This window comes from Pyrus communis, chromosome 15, assembly GCF_041283825.1.
Source record: "Pyrus communis isolate YQ-2024b chromosome 15, ASM4128382v1, whole genome shotgun sequence".
NCBI lineage: Eukaryota > Viridiplantae > Streptophyta > Magnoliopsida > Rosales > Rosaceae > Pyrus > Pyrus communis.
In genome coordinates, this window is record NC_142579.1 from 25,068,673 (window position 1) to 25,089,952 (window position 21,280).

General features: G+C 33.0%; 2 protein-coding genes across 2 annotated transcripts; one reads left to right on the forward strand and one right to left on the reverse strand.

Annotated features, from left to right (window-relative positions):
- Positions 1–5,408: 5,408 nt before the first annotated feature.
- On the reverse strand, positions 5,409–6,252 carry LOC137742872 (putative calcium-binding protein CML41). The gene has a single exon (XM_068482819.2). It carries the CDS (start codon positions 6,125–6,127, stop codon positions 5,546–5,548), a length of 582 nt encoding a protein of 193 aa, XP_068338920.1. The 5' UTR covers positions 6,128–6,252; the 3' UTR covers positions 5,409–5,545.
- Positions 6,253–15,542: 9,290 nt separating this feature from the next.
- LOC148690768 (uncharacterized) lies at positions 15,543–16,852 on the forward strand. Its single transcript, XM_088686600.1, has 2 exons — positions 15,543–15,923; positions 16,157–16,852. Exons 1-2 carry the CDS (start codon positions 15,720–15,722, stop codon positions 16,658–16,660), a joined length of 708 nt encoding a protein of 235 aa, XP_088542726.1. The 5' UTR covers positions 15,543–15,719; the 3' UTR covers positions 16,661–16,852.
- The last annotated feature ends 4,428 nt before the right edge of the window (positions 16,853–21,280 follow it).

Consider the following 21,280-nt stretch of genomic DNA (forward strand, 5'->3'; position numbering starts at 1 on the left):
ATCACAGCAGTAAGTACTGCAGTATGGGCTAAATGATTTGTCGAAAATTTAAATATAGGTATACCTAAGGAGCCTGTCAATGTGTTTTGTGAAAATAAGTCCGCCATCTTTCTGATAAAGAGTGGAGAAAATGGTTCCAAAGGAAAACATATTGATATTAAATATCACTATATACAAAATATAGTGGAGAAATGAGAGGTAAAGGTCAACTACATACCCTCCGAAGAGATGGTGGCCGATCCGATGACCAAGGGATTGTCTCTGGAAAAATTCAGAGAGTATATGACTACAATGGGTTTGCAAAACATCTAGATATGTTGTAGTGTTAGACGTGCGGCGGGTATCATTGTATGGTTTTAGGGATGCCTGAAACATGCACAAGTAGGTGCGATTCTGTCTGGTTCTTTAGTACTTAGTCTGTTCAAGATAAAGGGCACTAGCAAGGTAACCAGGTTATAATAAATTGTCTTGAAAGTAAAATCCATAATAAACTTCAAGAAATAATTTATATAACACTGTGGTGTATAGTGCGGGGCTAAGTCATCATTTGTAACCCGGTATGGATTGTTTTTCCTAGTTACTTGGATATGATGTCATTTTAGTAAAGAGTAAAATGTTATTAGATAAAGTGCAATGGTGCGCACCAGGTAAAGAAGCCACATATCTGATGTTACATTGAATTTCTTTATGAGTAATACTCTTGAGAAACAAATCAAAATAGGAAACTATTTATGTCATCGTAATCAAGTGGGAGATGTTGGAATATGATTATGATAATATGGTTTTCACAATATGTTCATATGATTGTAATGAAATAAGTTAATTAATTAATAAAGGAAATAATATAATTATTTATTTATTTAATTAATTAATTCTAAAAGGATATGAACAATTGTATTTCAACATGAAAAGTTATTATTTTCCCTCAAGAATACAACTCATCCGGAAAGATTATTTCCATCTCTATATATTTGTCAAATCATTTTTTGTCAAATTCATTCAATTTTATACTCACTCTCTGTTCATATCCTTCACATCATATTATGCTCGATAATCTAAGCAACATCCGTTGTCGATCCTATAAACTACCATATTTCTATCAAAAGCATCAAAATCTCAAGCTTTTGTAATAATTAGATGACGGCTCGACAATGATGAGCTTTGTAATATGAAGCAGTTGTTGTCGCCGTTTGAGAGGCAGAGAGATAAGTTATTGTGAATGAGGATCCTCTTCAGATCATCTTTGTGAGGATCTCGGAGATCTTCAAATTGTGTCCGTTCATCGAATATCATGGGTCCAGTTTTTGTCAGATACTGCTCATGTTTAATTTAAATAAAAGTATTTAAAATAATTTCTCATTGCACGATGTACGATGAATGAACATAATTTGAGGATCCTCATTCAAGCTATTGTATCTATTTCTTGGTTTTCAACGTGTAATTAATTAGTTTCCCTTTTATATATGACCTAAACCACTAAACAAAATTGCAGACTAAAGTGATACAAAATTGTGGAAGTATGTTTACGAAGTCGCACGGGATCGATTAGTCAAAGATAGCCAACCAAATGATATACACAGTTATGCTCTATTTGGTGTCAATTATCTACCAAATTGTAATTAAACAAATTACCTAATGTGATCCTAATTTTGTTGTGTGGCTCCAAGACCACATGTAAGATATTCTGAAAAGCACAACAACAAGACATTAGGATCACTATTATAATGAACTAAATCAATATAAAATATAAATGAGCTTATCTATAGAATACGGACAAAAACGGTTAGCGACGGAGAACTCAGAATTGCCTTATACTCCATCTAATTTAAAATGCTCCTGCTAGTGAATAGGGTTTAGTATTGGAATACGGCGTGTATTGTGAGAGTTGAGACAACCTTCATATGAAATTGTTAGGACATTTCTCAATCAAGCTTATTATTAAATGAGAGATACTCATAATCACAATCTATTTTATTGCCTACCAGTGTTCTAAAAATTGTCCTAGGCATTGGATGACCAATGTGATTAGGCTGAAACGTGGAGAAAAATCAAGTAGGGGCTAGGCGGGGACTAGGCGAAGGCTAGGCAGTTCCATTGTTTTTAATTTTTCTTAATCAGGTTAAAGGTTTTTCTGAATAACCTACTTAATTAGTGAGTTTTCAAATTTGGTTTTTGGTTTTTCTTATTTTTTGCTGCATTTGCCTGTGATGATGGCAATATGGCTTAAGTTTTAAGTTTTAACTTTCTTAAACTCTGAATATAAGTATAGTTTAAGTAGGCACTTATTTATATATATATAATAAATTTTTATTAAATCCGCATAGTCCTCCTAGGCGCTAGACCCCAGCCTGCCGCCCAACTAGCATCTAACATTTTTCAGAACTTTGCTTCCTACCATAATAAATCTTACTAAATAGGGATTTCATAACTAGTTAATCAGGGTTAAAGAATCTATTATTCCAGCCATATATTGGGGCTGCAAGATTATTCGAATATCATATCACTTAATTAATAAGTTATTTGAGAATCAAGTGACTAATTGACAAGTTATCAATACTGAATTTATATTTACACTTCGTGGCTAAAGAATGTTATTGTATTTCTGATTAATTTGTAATTATAAATTATGGTGTTTATTTTACGTGCATGATCTCATGTCTTCTTTTAACATTTTAGGTGAGTAGCCTAATAGTGGCTTTGTTCTTAACTTCTTATCACTTGTTCTGATTCAAAATTTCAAGGGAGGGCGTTTATTTTGGTCTCACTTTGACATCATTTGTGCATCACCTTGAATACAAAGTGCAAAAGTTCAGGGGCCAGCCATTCAGTAGGTATATATAGTTTGAATCGCGCGAGCCTTTCATATTGCCTGCTTAAGTAAGCGATTGGGACTAAATAATACTTATCCAATATAAATATCAATTTCAAATCAGAGAGTGCTAGAACTTCTTTTGTTACAAGCGTGCATGATACATGTCACTTTCTAAGATAAGGATGTATAACATTTCTTTACTCCACATGATATATTACCCGTCAAATCTTCTCGAATTTTCTAAGCCATAATGCAGTCTCAATTTGCCCTAATCTCTCATCACTTCCGACTGGAGAAACGATTTGTATTTGACAACAAAACTAAAAAACCAGTTTAACCTGTAATGTTATTTTATAAGCTTCAAATCCCTCCATCCCAATAGGGCTTTTGAGCTATTTTGTAGGTGTGAATGCCGAACTTAGCTTGTTCGAGGGGCGATCAAGTCTAAGGCCGCATGGGTGTTGGAGCCTCAGAATCTCATTCCGTGACAGGCCGTAAGAGTTAAATTTAAGTTTGGTTATGATTAATCAATCTTATGGTCCTGAATAAAGTACTTATATGTTGTGCAAAATGCTAGTCCAATATTGACAACTACATACCAGTAGCAACATATGATCGGTTTTAAGTTCACGCGCGTTTTCGGTGGCACTATGATATTGTTTATGATTTTCACGGACTGACTGTGCTGCCTGCTAAGTTAGCTTCAATAATTAAGTCACAAAAAAGAAAGAACTGAAAGGTTGTTTTCTGGTCAATTCTACAAGCCCTTAAAGCTTACATATTAATTTTTCTTTTCCTTACTTTCCTTCAGATCCTCACAACTTTGCTTCAGCTTTAAGCCTTATTTACAGATGGCATGATCATGGAACTCTTCAACCTTAGAATATACACTCCTGACAGAATTATAATAAAATACATGCATAAATGCAATAATAATAAGTGAGAGGTCTTATATTCGATTCTTACAAAAGGCAAATTTGAACCACATTATTGATAGCTTATTATGGGGCTAAGGCGCCCATCCCCTCCTCATAGTATAGATAATATTATTTGTTAAAAAAAAAGAAGCAAATAATAATAATAATAATCTAAACTACCTGTATCACACAAAAAAAAAAAAGACAATAATGTAATTTTACATATCCCAATTTTACTATTTTTTTATTAAACCTCGGTGATGTTAAGATCTATCTAACATTAAAAAAAAAAAAAAAAAACAAAAACAAAAACCTCCCACTCACACCCACATTATCTCCCTCTCTTCCCTTTCCATTTTAAAATAGGGGCACTTTGATTCAGGTCCAAAAAATTCAGCTGTTTTTGAATTGGGTCCAATTTTATTTCATTTTCTATGTCACCTGTTTTGCCCCTGGAATTTTTTTTTTAATTCTTTAAATTTGAATTTTTAAAATTTGAATCTTCAAATACCTTTATCTACCCGTTTTTTAATTAAAAAGACATTATTACAAATCTTATAAGTTTATCAAAAATTAAAAGAAACATTGCTAGAGGTAGATAAAAAATTTGTGATGTAGGTAGAATCTATGATAGAGGTAGCCTATGAACAAAAACCTATTGTATAGATAGACAATACAAAATAATCTATGATACAGATAGACTATGAACAAAAACTTATTGTATAGGTAGATAACACAGTTAATTTGTGATATATAGGTAGATAAACAAAATTAATCTTATATAGATTATCAACAAAATATGTAATATATAGGTAGATAAATACAATTATTCATGATACAGGCACAGTATAATATAAAAAGATAAATAAATAAATAAATAAAAAAAGGACAAGTGATATAGGTAGATAAAAACCAAAAAAAATCGTGAAGAAAAATGATATTGAGGGAGGAAACACTAGAGAAAATGCTAATTCGATAGAACTTCAAAGTTAAAAAAAAATATATATATATGTATGTATGTATGTATATATGTATGTATGTATGTATATATGAGACGAAGAACCCAAAACACAAGATTGACTAATACAATTTTTTTTTTCTTTTTTAAAAAAAAACTAATCAAATGTATATTGATCATCCTTATGAAAGGAGGAGCAAAAGAATAATATTATGGTAGAAGACTACTGGGAAAAATAATAGAGGAAGAGAAAGATATTGTGAGGGAGAAACAAGAAAAGAGAAATGAACGATTTGGGGAAGGAGAAGAAAAAAAAGGAGATTTAAATCCCTAATCCTATAATTAAGGATACGATTAACATTAATCACAAACTTAAAAAAAAACAGTAATTACTTAATTGGTCAATTTAAGGGTAAATTTGGCAAGAGAATACAAATGAACTTATGTGGACAATGAATCACTGGACCTAACCTAAAAATTAAATAAAATTAGACTATAACTAATAATGGCTCATAAAATTGAACTCATATTAAGTTTCCCCTTTAAAATAAAAATAAAAGGTGCTGATATATACAAAATTTATAGACAAATGGTAGTAATAATAATAAGAAGCTACCGTGAAAACAAAGTAACAAATCAAGTTTTATACATCTGCGAATGATCTTTTAAAACTCTCTATTTGTGCTTAAACTCTTAGCATAAAATAAATGGGAAAATTGAATACTATAGTAATGTTCCAATTCCATGAAGATCATAAGACAACACCAACCATGCATACATATTCACGACTAATTCTTAGACATTATTTTACAAAATACTTTCATTAATCATCAACTATAAACTTAGTTAAGTTGATCATTAAGCCATCATTCGATGAAACTCATTAAAATCAAGCACCCCGTTACCATCAGTATCAAAAACTTGAATCATCGTAACACACTCATTGTACGACTTGGTGTCACCAAGTCTGTCCAGCATCCTCTGCAAGCTTTTAGGGGTTATGACTCCCTTCTCTAACTCAAACATCTCAAACGCCTTCTTCAAGTCCTCATCGTCACCACCTCCGCTATTCATCAGCTGCAGAAAATCTTCAAAGTCTAACAGACTGTCGCCGTCCGCATCAAGATCGTTGATTGCGGCCTCGGCCTCTTCGTGTGACATGTACTCACCGATGGACCCGAAATAGGCTCTGAGCTCCGAGGCTGATATTTTTCCATCACCATCTCCGTCAAAGTAGCGAAAAACTTCTCTAAGCTCATCTTCTTTGCTTGTACATCTCGGACTAATTATTCCGGTTCGAGCAGTAGTTGGGGACAAAGGAGAGTTTGGACTAGTAGAGAAGCTAGACTTTGATGATCGTCGACCAGGGAAACTGAGTTTGATGGTTTTGTTAGAGAACCATTTGGAGGGTTTGGAAATTGGCCTATCAGTTGTTGCCATTGGTAGGGAGACGACAGTAACGAAAGATTAGGCGAACAGAGCCATGAAGGCTAAGGAGAACCTAGAATCAGACAATTAATATTTTCTATGCAAGAAACTGTGATACAAGTCACAAAGTGTGTCACATCTTATATAGGAAGGAAAATGATTCGGGTTTAATTGTTTATGGGAAAGGATCCTATATGGATTTCTTTCATCTAGTTCTCCTTATCAAATCATTCGGACCTTTGAAATTTGATTCAACGGTTAAAGTTATTATAACTTTTAAAATTAACTCGTATTTTTAATCATTTGATTAAATTTCAAAGATCCAGATTGTTTGATGAAAATGATTAGATGGAAAAGATTGGAAGAGGATCCCTTTCCTTGTTTATGAGCATAAAGTATTGGGACCCGCAGTGAAATTGAACGTCTGAGGAAACCAACACGATTACAAGACTTATGTTTTAGGTGGAGTGGACCGAGAGGAAGCTGCATGGAAACTTCCTTTTGGGTCCCAAGAATTGATGGTTCACTGACTCTGAATAGTTCCAAATTCTCTTACGCTTCGATTTCCCGGGGGCCTTGAAAATTATGAGTCAAAGTTAAACCAAAATCCAAAAAAAAAAAAAAAAAAAATGTTTTGTGTTGGTAATGATCACTATACACTTTGGAATTTGGATGTAATTCATATTTCATATACCTTACTACTGTTCCTTAATGTCTTAAAGTCAAGAAGGTTGATGGAGCTTTCATTGTAGCTTTTGACCTACTTACCCTAGAGTTGACGTGGATACCTCAGTGTTATTGTGTTCCACAGCATAAGCATAAAATTGTTTGGAATTTGGATGTAATTCATATTTCATATACTTCACTACTGTTCCTTAATGTCTTAAAGTCAAGAAGGTTGATGGATCTTTCGTTGTAGCTTTTGACCTACTTATGCTAGAGTTGACGTGGATACCTCAGTGTTATTGTGTTCCACAGCATAAGCATAAAATTGTAAACTCAAATTTACTTGTATCCGACTGAATCGACCCGAAGGATTCGAACTTGAACTTCTTTCAATATTTGAAAGATGAATATAACAATATTCATATTAATACTTATGCAACATATTTATGCAAAAACGATAACTAGGTATTGGTTTGATCAAATGATTAATATCAAAAAGGAAAATAATTTCTACACAACTCTTTTTTACTCCTGCACATTTTTGTCATAGTTTTCAAATCGAATAAGGCAAAAGTAATCAAAGATCACATTAAACATGTGAGTGTGCATAAGTCCTTTTTTCACACTAGCTACCAATTCTCGTTCTAAATTTTAGGCCCAATTCAACACACACACACACACACACACATATATATATATATATATATATATATTATATTAAATGGAGAAAAATTAAGCGAGGGAGCTCTTCAGCAATGATCGCATGCGATATACCAATCCTTTCCGGCGTGAGGACCATTAATTACACACAATTGCCCTTCATCCGTACCTCCTTCGCCATTTTTATTATTAATAATATAAAAGTAAAGGAAAAAGATACAAGCAAGCGACTGTGCAAGATTGCAAAGACAAAACTATCGACAAAAACAAATAATAAGGACAAAACAAGATGTCACGAGCATGGGTAAGAAACTACAAAATCCAGGACTATAGACCACCAGTGATAAACATAACTATGGGCCCCAAATAAAGATAATGCATCTACGACCTAATTTTCATCTCTGTAAATATGTGTACATGCGACTTTGTATGCGGTTTCTAACTACTAATACTCATTGAATAAATCCTTAGTGGTTTTCAATTTTTTTTTTTTTTTTTATCAAAGTCCTTTGACTTCGTATACCTCAACATATTAGTATTAATATATTTCCATGTCAACAATAAAGCTTGAGATTTAAGGGTATTTAAAATCTCACATCTAATGAGCTATAATAAAAATAAAAATAAAAGGGCCAACAAAAAAATATGGAAAATTTTTCAAAATTTTGATTGAATAAAAAATCAAATAACAATATAATTCCTTTTGAAAATGTATACTAATAAATAGCAAGTACAAGTATGCATATATGTCACATCCCGGCCCGGGGCGGATCACTTCCCGGGCCCGCTCCACCACCGTAGCACGATATTGTCCGCTTTGGGCTTACCATTCCCTCACGGTTTTGTTTTTGGGAACTCACGAGCAACTTCCTAGTGGGTCACCCATCATGGGATTGCTCTAGCCCCCTTCTCGCTTAACTTCGGAGTTCCTACGGAACCCGAAGCCAGTGAGCTCCCAAAAGGCCTCGTGCTAGGTAGAGATGGGAATATACATATAAGGATCACTCCCCTGGGCGATGTGGGATGTCACAATATATATATATATATATATATATATATATATATATATGTATGTATGTATCAATCAATTGGAAACAATGTAAAAAAAGTGCCAAAGGAACGTTATCCAACATTGTTATGAATTTGACCAAAAGAAAACATTGTTAGGAATGATAAAATAGTTTCACATGTCAAAAGAATGTACCCGTACATTCAGTATATATATATGAATACAATTTCAACATTGTTCCAAAAGAAAAATATTTTAATAAATAACTCTAAAAAATGTTTAAGAAGAATGTACCCGTATAATTATATGACTACAATGGTGCACATAATTATAAATTTAAAAAATATGGGTACATTTTATACAAAAAATGGGTACGTTTTATATAAAAAAACAATGGGTGCACTTTATATAGAAAATAACGTGTACATTTTTATAAACAACAATGAATACATTTTAGATTTAAAAAAAAAAAATATATATATATATATATATATATATATATATATATTATTTTCTATTAAAAAATGGGCACATTTTACATATATGATATAACAAGTGGTTCACTTTAAAAGAAACATGGATACAGTATAAATAAAATGGATACAAATAGAAGGTGGAAAAAATTATGAGTACAAATAAAAATTTTAAAAATATGGGAACAAAAAAAATTAATATATGGGTACAAATTAAAACTGTAAAGAAAATTACTACAAATTAAAAAAAAAAAAAAAAAAGGGTTGCAAATTAAAAATGGTTACAAACTAAAAATAGAAATATATGATACAAAGTTTAGCCCTAAATATAAATATACCAAACAGTAACGTTTCTAACACTAAATGAATATATTTAGTAATAAAATTTAATTATCTTGACATGTAAATTGTTGAAATAATGACGTTCATTAAAACCTAAGAACCTTGACCAAAAATTGAAAAAGAATAAGATTTTAATCAATGGAATAGAAAAAAGAAAGAATGAAAATCTAATTTCTTCTATGTGTACAAATAATCTCATTTGACAAATATATATGTGTCTATATCCCTATTTATCAATTTACAAGAACTCAACTCCTTTTCACCATTGTGGTAAAAGGCCTCTTGCCCTTTTTCCGGTTCGCCCTTTTTCACCCACTTTCCCTGTTAAATATGTATTCAGATTTCTCTCAATTAGTCCATCATTCTTCTACCAGGTAAGTAGGTTTTCAGTCAATACAAAATTAAAATTATTAAATAAGTTCTCAAAAGAATCTACTGCTGAGTGATATGGGTTTTGGGTTTTGTCTCCCAATCTAAAACTGTGTGTTTCTAATTATTTGCGTAACCAGGATGGAGAGGAAGTCGAGGTCAAGGAAGAAATTGGGGAGAAATTGATCTAATGTGTGGGTGGGTGAATGCGTCAGTTTTTATTAGTTGTACTTGCAGGTCAAGTGAGGAAATTGTAGGGAAACTGGGTGATGAAAATGGTGTTTGGACCTGTGAGAATACTTTACGCCCAAAAGAAGAATATTACGTGAAGTATTGTCAAGCTTATGACATCCAATGTGCTTTGCAATTTTTTTAAGCTTATGACATAATTATACTTGCCAGGGACGTAAACATTACTCTTTATAAAGCTAGGGGAAAAAAAAACATAGATCTGAACCCTTCTTGATAAAGAACATACAAAAGAGGGGTGTGGAGGTTGGGGACATAGAACCCTTCTAAAACAAAAAAGCTAAAGGGTAAGAACTGCGAATCTCTTTTCATTCATAAGATATGTCAGCACATTGGGATAGAGAGATTGCCTCCCTTCCCCTGAGACTTGAACTTTTGTTGCCCTGTCAGCACTAGAATTTAGGGGTTGTCTATGGATAAAATCATTAAAATTACTATAGTACATGTTCATTAGTTCTATGCCAAAAATGGTAGTTAAATGGCAAAGTGCTATTTGTAAGGGTTTTCTTTGATTAAGCCATGTTATCCAACTAAAACTCAGTTTGGCCCCTCCCCACATTACGGTAAGTCATAGTTTGACATAGATACATAAATAATTTATTAAAGAAATTCACGTGTCAAATTGTGATCACAAACAAGTATGAACATAAATGACTACATTTAAAAAAAAATGTCAAGTATTTAATATCAATTAAACAACAGAGATTTAGTATAGAAGAAATGCTGTTATATATATGTGTATAAAGAACTTTTGAGTTGCACATTTTCTTATCTAGGTTGAAATTGCGTCTCGCGTGTAAAGATAAATGAAAAAAATACATTAAGGCGCAGTGTGAACAAGATAATTGGATGCTCTCTTTTTTTTGTTTTCTTGATCAGTAATCTAGGCTTCACTGTCTTATGTCATCCATTTATGCAAAGCCTAAAGGCTGAGAGCCTCAGAACATATTATACATGCATGGGCTTGATGCGTTTGTGGAAGGTTGCCCCCACAGGCTTGTTTCAACAAGGCTCTGAATGTCGGGCCCGAAAATTACCCATGAGAATTAATTTCAAGACTTGGTATGCAATCAAACATTGCTGCTACTGAAAGATCATAGGAGAAAGTCATCCTAGATTGCTTTCGATTATTAGAACAAAGCCCAACACTAAACCAGTCTAATTAAAATGGCTCAAACAATGAGTTTTCGATTTTGCCCTTGACTGTAGCCTTTGTCTGTTTAATCTCTTCCTTTATGGATCTCTCTGCTATGCTCTGTCTCTCCCATTTCTTCCTGACACGACGACAACGATCTCCTTCCCAAGGAGAGGAGAGGAGAGATCGTTGTCTTGTCAACGAACATTTGGATACCAACGCTACTGCTACCTCAGACTCACCCCGGCCCAAACTCTAGACCCATGAAAAGCTTGGGTCCACTGACTTCAATTCAATCTTTCATCTTTGGTGTCTTGCTGTTTCATTTGAGCCTGTGACACTCATTTTCGTCTGAATCTGAGAAAGAAAAAGAAGTGAAGTGAGAGGAAGAAGAACCACATCTAAATCCTCCTCTTTGGTTGCTCTGTCGCTCCTACCGTCACCACCTCCACTGTCTCACCTGCTCTCAATCATCATCAGGTACTACTCTCACTCATCTCCTCATTGTCTCCATCTATTGATTTTCACACACACATACACACACACATATATGCATACATATATAGGAGGCCTTCAAGGGTATCGCGATCTAGGTGAGTTTAATTAGATGAGTGTCTTAGAAACTAATCGGGACGGTGATTAGTCGCCTAGTACCAAGTGCAGAAATTTTTGGAATATGTCAGTACATGACATTTCCTACCGATATGCATTTTAATGAATCATAATAACCCATCAATATGCCTTCACCACCATTTGGCGAGTGTTGGACGCAGTCGCGCAATCTGTTCTGTTCTTTGTTCTTTTTCTTTTTCTTTTTCTTTTTCTTTTTTTAATGGTTTACAAATAGGTTGAGTGTGATCTGTTGGTAGGTATGGTGTTGGTGTGTAAGGGTATTTTTGAAACAAATGTGAGGACCTAGAAAAAATATTTTAATGGAGTGTAGATAGATATGCGGGTGAATTTAAATAAGAGTTGGATGTGTAGAAATCAGTCTAAGCAAAGGGGATCATATTTGAATACATTAACATTGCCATTTAATTAAGAAAATAACCTAATTTCATCATAGTGCATGAAAAATCAACAATAGCTTAAGGTCATTATTAACGTAGAAAATTGATCTAAAAGATTATGGTGAAAAATAACAGTTTTTTACACTTAGTAACGTAGAAAATTATATGGGTAAATATATCGTTCTACTTTAAAACCAAGGATAATGCATGATAATTTCATTGTAGTTATTAAAACCCTTCTAGCTTCTATCATGCATGCATGGGGACAATAGCTAGCTAGCAAAATCCAAAAGATTACGAGGCTGCTGGCTTCACTTGGAATATATCGGCAGCTACTGTTAGAATATAAATTAGAAAGACTTGCAGAAAGTTATAGTTTTTCGCTAATCCTATTCGATGTCGACTAAGGCCCTGTTTGGCACACCGTATAAGGCATTGGATAGGACTAATAATACGGTGTACCGTGTTTGGTGACCGTTTGGATTAAATAGGCATCGGATTAAATAATCTGGGCCCACCTTTTTTACACGACGCTTACTCGCTTACTAATACCGTGCAAGTGCACAGTATAACTTAGTCGGGCTCACTGAGAGACCAGTCTTCCGCGCTCTCTCTTCCTCTCCAGGTGCTCTCTAGGCGCTCTCTCTTCCTTTCATCCCAGGTTCGTCTTCTCAACTTCTTCTTCGTTTGAATCATAGTTCGTCTTTTCAGATTTCTTCTTCTAGGATTCCGCCCCTCCTTTTATTCTTCCCCCTCCTCCTATTTTTCTTGCAATTTTCTTTCAATTGATTGAATCTAGTTATTATTTTCTCTCTAATTATGCAATTGATTATGTAATTTTGTGTTTTAATTAGAATTTTTGAATTTTAGGGTTTGCTATTGGGGTCAAATTTAGGGTTTGTTGTTGGTGTTGAACTTACAATTTTAATGATTGGGTAGAGTGGGAGTGTGCAGGTTCACTTACCTAATCAAAACTTTGTCTCTGGCGCAGCTCCCGTTTCATTTGTTGTCTCGCAGCCGCAACGCAACCATACGGAAACTTGACCTTGGGTAAGACGGTGACAACTCTTAACCACACCTGAACTACAAATCTCGTTCCAAATTTTTTTAATTTTTATGTGAATTTTACTTTATATATATATATATGTGTGTGTGTGTGTGTGTGTGTGTGTGTGTGTGTCTGTCTCTGTCTATGAGTGTGTGTATGTGTGTGTGAAAAATTTCGAACTAGGGTTGTTGAATTGTTGATTGGCATTTATTCCAATTTGTAAAGTAATTACCTTAGAATGTGTGTGTGTGTGAAAAATTTCAAACTAGAGTTGTTGAATTGTTGATTGGCATTTATTCTAGTTTGTAAAGTAATTACCTTAGAGAGAGAGAGAGAGAGTGTGTGTGTGTGTGTGTGTCTCTCTCTCTCTCTCTGTGTTTGTGTGTGGGTGTGTGCGCGCGCGCGCTTACAATGCAAGAGAAAACCAAGGGCAGCGTGCGCAGCTTATTCCATTCAAAGGTGTGCGAAAAGAATAGGCAAGTTGCTTGGGGCTCCCTAGGTTTGCTAGATTGGACACATATATTATACCGTGGGGCACGAAATCCTTATTCCTCTGTGTGTGTGTGTGAGAAAAATTTTGAACTAGGGTTGTTGAATTGTTGATTGGCATTTATTCCAGTTTGTAAAGTAATTACCTTAGAGTGTGTGTTTTTGAATTCGATTCGTAACATGCTTCCTTGACTGATGAATGTCAAGACATCTTTTTGATTTCATTGTAATTTTTCCTTATGATCACCGCAACAGTCTATAGGATTTATTATCTGCCTATGACATTTTTTTGGTAGGACTTATTAACATGCTTCCTTCCGTTTTCAGTGTTATTATGCATTCATGCTCCAGTTACTTAATTTTTTGCCACTATCTAATAATGATATTTTATATTTTCACTAGACATGGATCAAAGAAAGATTGTGGCATGCTTCATTGTTAACGTGTGGTACTTGAATATTGTGACTTGGTTGATGATGTGGTTCATCAAGAATCATAATTCAGCTAGAAGGCGGAATCGACAACTTGCACTTAGAAATCGCACATTTGTTAGGAGAATGGTTAGGTTAGCCTATTTAGATAGCATAATAGGGCATGATGATGTTCAGTGTGTGAACCAAATTAGAATGGATAGAAGAACGTTCCATTATTTATGTTAAATGCTTCATGACCACGGTAGAGTAAAATTGGATGGTGTAGTGACAATGGAAGAACAAGTTTGCATGTTTTTGCATATACTTGCACATCATGTCAAGAATTGTACAATTGGGAGTAGGTTTTGTCGATCGGGGGAGACCATAAGTAGGTATTTCAATTCCATTCTACATGGAGTGTTAAGGCTACAAGGTACACTTTTGAAAGTGCCAGAACCCATTCCTAATGCCTACCCAGATCCTAAATGGAGTTGGTTTGAGGTATTCTTCATATTTTATAAAAATTACTTCTAAAATTAATGTAATTAAATATATTGGGCATACTAATGTTAATGATTTTTTTTTAGAATTGCTTGGGGGCATTGGATGGGACTTACATTAACGTTCATGTCCCTAAGTGAGATAAACCAAGATACCGATCAAGGAAGGGAGAGATTGTGACCAATATGTTGGGAGTCTGTAATGTGGACATGAATTTTATACTTGTGTAACCAGGTTGGGAAGGGTCGGCATCTGATTCTAGAGTACTCCGAGATGCGATAAGTAGACCATCGGGATTAAAAGTTCCCACGGGGAACAATAGATTATTTGTTTATATTAGTAATTTGAATCCTCATTTTTCTTATATATAGTAATATACATTTTTTTGTGTATTAGGGTGTTACTACCTTGTGGATGGTGGGTACACAAATGGTCCAGGATACCTTGCACCGTATAGGGGAGTGCGTTGCCATATCTCGGAGTGGAGAAATAGAAGACTCCCGATTAATCATGAGGAGTATGTCAATATGAAACATGCTCAAGCTAGAAATGTCATTGAGAGATGTTTTGGACTACTTAAGATGTGTTGGAGCATCTTAAGAGGTCCATCATTTTTCCTAATTAAAACACAATTTAGGATTATGACAGCCTGCTGCCTATTACATAATCTTATTAGAAGGCACATGTCAGCTGATCCAATAGAAAATGAAATCCTAAACTTGGACGAATCTGAAAGTAGTGATGATGATAAGATATGATTAAGAGTGTTCAACCTACACAAGAATAGACTGCATGGAGAAACACTTTGGCTATGAATATGTACAATGAGTGGCGTGCACAAGTGTGATTTGATTAAATTTTTTTACATATGCATGTTGTGATTTGGTTATGGTTTGTTATTTGAACAAATAGTGATTTCTTATGTATTCGGTTATGATACTTCATTCGAACAAAGTGCGACCTGGTTATGTATTTATTTAAAAAGTGTGATGATTTGCTTATGGTTTTTATCACTTACTATTAATTATATGCATTATTGATTATATGTCCTAATGCCAATATAAAGGCAGTTCCACATGTTGTATATATAATTGTAGGAATGGAAAGTGAACAAAGTAGTCAACCAAAAGGAAGTAGAAGGGTTTGGAAACAACATGAAGAAGATGCATTGCTCTCCATACTTAAGGAGGTAGTTGTTAAGAATTTGTGATGTGATAATGGTTGTTTCAAACCCGGAACAATGGCTCAGTTTGAAACAGCTATTAATTTAAAATGTCCTAATGCCAATATAAAGGCAGTTCCACATATTGAGTCCAAAATGAGGAGGTGGAAAAAAGATTATGCAATAGTTTATGACATGGTTAATAAAACTAGTTTTGCATGGAATGATGTACGACAGTGTATTGAGGTTGATAGCACTGAAGTATGGCAATCCTACGTAAAGGTAATTCTCTAACATAATACTAGAATTTAACTTTACATATTTGATTACTTAACATGTTCCTTTACATACAATTTAATAGTATGATTGTGTCTACCAAACCATATCCTTTAGCCCCATTCATTATAACAGCTTAATTAAATTAATGGATGCTTGATTATATCAAGATAGGTTGAAGGGAACAAAATAAGATTGTTTGTATTTTATGGATAGTGTGATTTGTTTTCGCATTGCAGGTTAACAAAGAAGCAGAAGGCTGGCTAGGAAAATCGTTTCCATTGTATGACAGATTGAATGTTATTTTTGGGAAAGACCGAGCAACCGGAATAGGAGCTGCAACTCCTACTGAGATGATGAATGAGCCTGAGCACATTAATGAAGATGAAGATGAGATGGAGACTAGTTCTCCCTCTGTTGCTCGACGGTCCAGCAGTTCAAGTACCTGGAAAAGGAAGAGATCTACTAATGATAATGATCTTGCTGTGGCATTTAAAGAAATGCTTTCTGAATCAGTTGATAAGTTGGGTGAAGTTTTACAAGTTGCTTTTGGGAAAGGAGTGGATCCAAAACCTGAGATTGTTTTAGAATTGTCAAAGATGAATTTGTCTATCGAGGATCAAATCAAGGCACTAAATATCCTTTTTGAAAAGCCACAGAATGAGAGGACATTCTTGTCTTTGGATGGTGCAATGAAAAAAGCCTTTGTACTCATGTTACTTAGACAAAGTAACCCCAATTGACATTTCAAACCAACAACAATATATTTTGTTAAAAGCTGTAGCATGCATATATTTTGTTAAAAGTAGCATGCATATATTTTGGCTATTTGGACAAACTGTTTCTTACTGAAACCACCTTGCATTTGTATATTTTATGAACTTGGATATGTGGTTGGATTATATATCGTAACGATTGTAGTTGTTTTTTGTGAACCTTCTTTTATGTTATTGGAAAATATTTTGAATTTGATGTATGAAATTTACTATTTTTCTTTGTTATTTGAAAATTTATGTGGTTTTCAATAGGTATAAATATGAGAAAAGTTCAACAAACAAAGAAAGATTTGTTAAATTTTTTTTCTTTCTTTTGTCCTATCTGGTTCAGTACCAAACACAGTATAAATAATACGGTCATTAATCCGATACTGCACCAAACGCCCGACTAATTTAGTCAGCACTATCCGATGACTATTTATCCTATCCGACAGAAATAGTCAGTACAGTCCGAGCTGCCAAACGAGACCTAAACAGTCATACACAACTTTTGTACAAACAAAACCTTAGTACGGTTGCCGTCTTAACCTCAAATTTTACAAACCCTAGCTCTCTTAAACTCAATCATATATATCGTACTCTTCGATCAATACACACACGTACAATTGAGTACGAGCATACACTCAAACTTTATCTCAACATGCAAACACACTACGTACTATTGGATAAGAACGAAATGACATTGACACACGTTTGCGATATGATTATTAGACAAGTTGCAGCGCACCGTCGCCGTTCCTTTTGATCGTTTTCCTCTGCTTTAAGGTTCAGATTTCAAAGGGTTATTCTCATCTACGCAGCTGTTTGATATTTATTTAAAAATTTTCCTTCCCTCCGTTTTCTTTTTCCATTACATTTTTTTTTTTTGGCCTTTTTAGTATTGTTTTTTAACATGAAATGAAAGACACAAATGATGAAAAGGTAAAAGGGGCTGTTACTAACTTTATTGCTTGCTTATCTGAATTACCATCACTGCCTCCCTGTCATAAAATTTGATGAGGTGGACCAGGGCAACATAAAGGTTTTTTTGTAATAGGAACGAAAAATAAGGAAGAAGTAAAATGGATGAACCTGGATGAATATGGAGGCTAGGTTCGAGTAAATTATTGGGTATGTATTTGGCCAATCTATCTGCTGTTTTGTTTGCTGTTGCTTTGTTGTCTGCATTGCGCATTGAATTTGGCCCTTATTTTGGGTTTGATTCACAGTGGTTATTATTTTGGATGCGCTTAATGTATGGATGTGTTGTTTCCAAATCAAGAAATTAGTCGGTATATGCTATTTTACATATATAAGCAAGAAAAAAAGCTGAAGATAAATCAATTTTTCAACAGTTTCTGCGCGCAGAGTTACAGTTTAGTGATTATTACGGGAACGCAAAGTAAAAATTGAAACACCAATAAAAATATAGGTAATTTTCTATAAATAATCTATAAAATAAATTTATCCGACTAATGTTAGATACACCAAAAAAGTTGTTGCATTTTCAATTTTTGAACTAATTATCTCCTTTGTACGTGATATAACTATACGTATTTTTATCTTACTTTTTTTTTTTGGAAAACTAGATTTTAATCTTTAAATAGGATGAAGTTTAGAAAAATATCTTATACAAGATTAAAAATTGATTTTAGTCCCTAGACTTTATTTAATGCCACCATATTAAATGTCCCTCTTTTTTAGTTATAATTTTATGGTGTTCATAAATTAAATTTTATGAAAATATTACCAATTTTAATTCTCATTATGGTAAGTATCTTATATAAAAAAATATTTTCGTAAAGATTTTTCGGTACACATGTTTTTGCATATTTTCTTATGTATCACTAATTCATTATAATATATTTAGGTACGAACATTTCGATATACTAGGTTAGTATAATATGTTTAGGTACTGACATTTCGATACACTAGTTTATTATAATATATTTAGGTACCGACATTTCGGTACACTAGTTTAATATCATATATTTAGGTACGGAATTTTTTGGTACGCTTATGTTTTTGCATATTTTCGTATGTGCCACTAATTTACTACAATATATTTAGGTATGGACATTTTAGTACACTAACTTAGTAAAATATATTATGATACGGACGTTTAGGTACACTAATTAGAGGAAGTAAAATAAATATAATGAATTAATATGTGTAAAATAATAAATAATTTTAATTTTAATGTAATGACATTAAATAAGATATCTATTAAATATTAAAACAAAAATATAATATAAATTTGAATTAAGTACACATTAAAAGACTAAAATCAATATCCAATCTAACATCAAATTTTTATTAAATTTTAATCTTCTTCAATGTCATGTCCATCAACTATATTTATCTGTACGCAATATTCATAATCTTATCACTTCAAAAGCAGTTTGCAACTTGCACGAAGGTGGAGTAGGATATTCTACTATATATTTCTTTGATACCACGATCGATAGGAATTGGTGCAGTGCAAAGATAACAGCTCAAACAAAAGAGAGCGGATCATGAATATTATTATTATTATTATTATTACATTCCTAGTGGATGACTTAACTAGCTTTTAAAGCATACTTAGATTAGAAAAATAAATAAATAAATAAATAACTCAAATTTGAATTTTGAAGCATGCGATTTAATCGAATATTTCCAAATGCATCAGCAAGTTTGATCTAGAATCAATTTGATAGTGCTTTTATATATTGTTTACTTTCTATTTTTAAAATAAAAGATGGGAAAAATATGGAAAAAAAAAAATTGTGAAGGAGACGAGGAAAAGAAAAGAACATTAAAATGAGTCGATCTGCAGAAGTTGTGTTGTTTTTTGTTTAATTATTCGTTTTAGGCAAGTTTGATTGTTTCTATTCAGAGTGAATCTCCCTTTAATGATAAAAATATGTCGTTGTCGTTAAAAAACTAACAGTAGTTTAGAATCATTTTCTTTTTTATTCTGCTGGAACCCTTTTTGCATTCCCCAAAATGTAACCATGTTATTTCGATATCTTTCTTAAAATCATTCTTACTTTTCTTTCCACTCTACGACTCTTACTGTCACACATCGTTTTCTAATATCGCTTATCTTTGATCTAAACTTAATAAACAAACAAGGTTAGTATCAAAGAGACATGCTACATGCAAGTAATAAATAAATAAAATATCATAAAAATTTGTAAGCGGTGAAACGAAAAAGAGAAACCCATATATATACCAGCTGATCTTTGATTGAAGAATGTTGACATATTCTTGACATCTTTGCACCCGGACAAGGATCCTCTCCGGATCCTCTTTATGGGAATCCGGGGATCAATTAATTATATATGTTCATCGTATATCGTTCAGTCAGTTTTCGTTAGATTCTATTTATATTTAAATTTAAAATAATTTATAATCGTACGATGTATGATAAATGGATACGTTTGATTGATTCTTTAGATCTCCACAAAGAAGATCCGGAGAACATCCTATTCCTTTGCACCCATCTGCATTATTGAACTTTTCTAGTACTAAGTTAGCTCGAGAGTCAATTCATGTCAGTTCCAGCTAGCTATGCAAGCATGAGGGGAGGCATATGAAATAAAGATTCGCATTCATGAGGGATTCCTAAATTTATATTCTTAAAGGCAGTTTAATTTTAAGATTGTTGTTTGAATATAATATATAATTCAAAGATCTTTAATTTCTTTAAAAAGGGGGGGGGGGGGGGGGGGGAATGATTAATCAATATTCACTAGAGAGAAACAAAATTAAACCGTTGAAGATATGACTTCTCTATTAATTTTTTTTTATTCCCAATTTATCTTGCGTTCAAAATTTAAAATTCCTAATTAAGTTAATTTTATCCATAAATCAAGTACCTATTTGAGAATGGTAGGATTTATTTGAAAATACTTTTATATCACCAAAAACGTTTATAATAATATTTCATAGAAAAATTTAGAAATTTCTAACTGAAGTATGCACTTAAGGGCTTTCTGAAAGTAGCATCTCCCATGTGCTTTCATCTGGAAGTACTTCAACAACTTTTTAAAAAAAATACTTCAAAAACAAACATTTGTATAAAAATTTTCCATAAACACTTTTAGCGTTTAGGAGGCTAAGTCTTACAATAGACTAGTTATAGTAATTTTATTCAAATTCATCTTTGATGAGAATCAAATCTAAAATTTCTTACTTATAAATGAAATAAAATATCACTAGAAACATTTAAACCTAAAACCTTTCACTTATTTAACACCTGAAGCAATTTTTTTAGAAGCAATAGCACATATAAAGTATTCGAGCCTTTCTAAGAAACATTTTTGCCTATATTTTTGTCCATTTCAACTACTCATATGGGAACGCTTTACCAGTGTGAACTTTTCAGAGCTCTCTTTTATTGATACTAGCCTTCATGCACGCGCTCACACGTGCAGAAGATACTTTTTTTAATTACGATGCGCTACGTGCGACTTATACGTTTTAAATGTACTTATATGCATAAATTGACAAAAGGAAAGCCAAATATTTGAATTAAATGAATAATCTTATATCATGCTAGAAGAAACCCTCATAAACCAATCAAAGTAGTTGAATTCACATAATAAAATAGGCGTATATTGA

Coding starts and splice junctions, on each gene's coding strand:
- LOC137742872 (XM_068482819.2), bottom strand. CDS start 6,127: ATGGCAACAACTGATAGGCCAATTTCCAAACCCTCCAAATGGTTCTCT.
- LOC148690768 (XM_088686600.1), top strand. CDS start 15,720: ATGGCTCAGTTTGAAACAGCTATTAATTTAAAATGTCCTAATGCCAAT. Junction 15,924..16,156: donor TATGGCAATCCTACGTAAAG/GTAATTCTCTAA, acceptor TTCGCATTGCAG/GTTAACAAAGAAGCAGAAGG.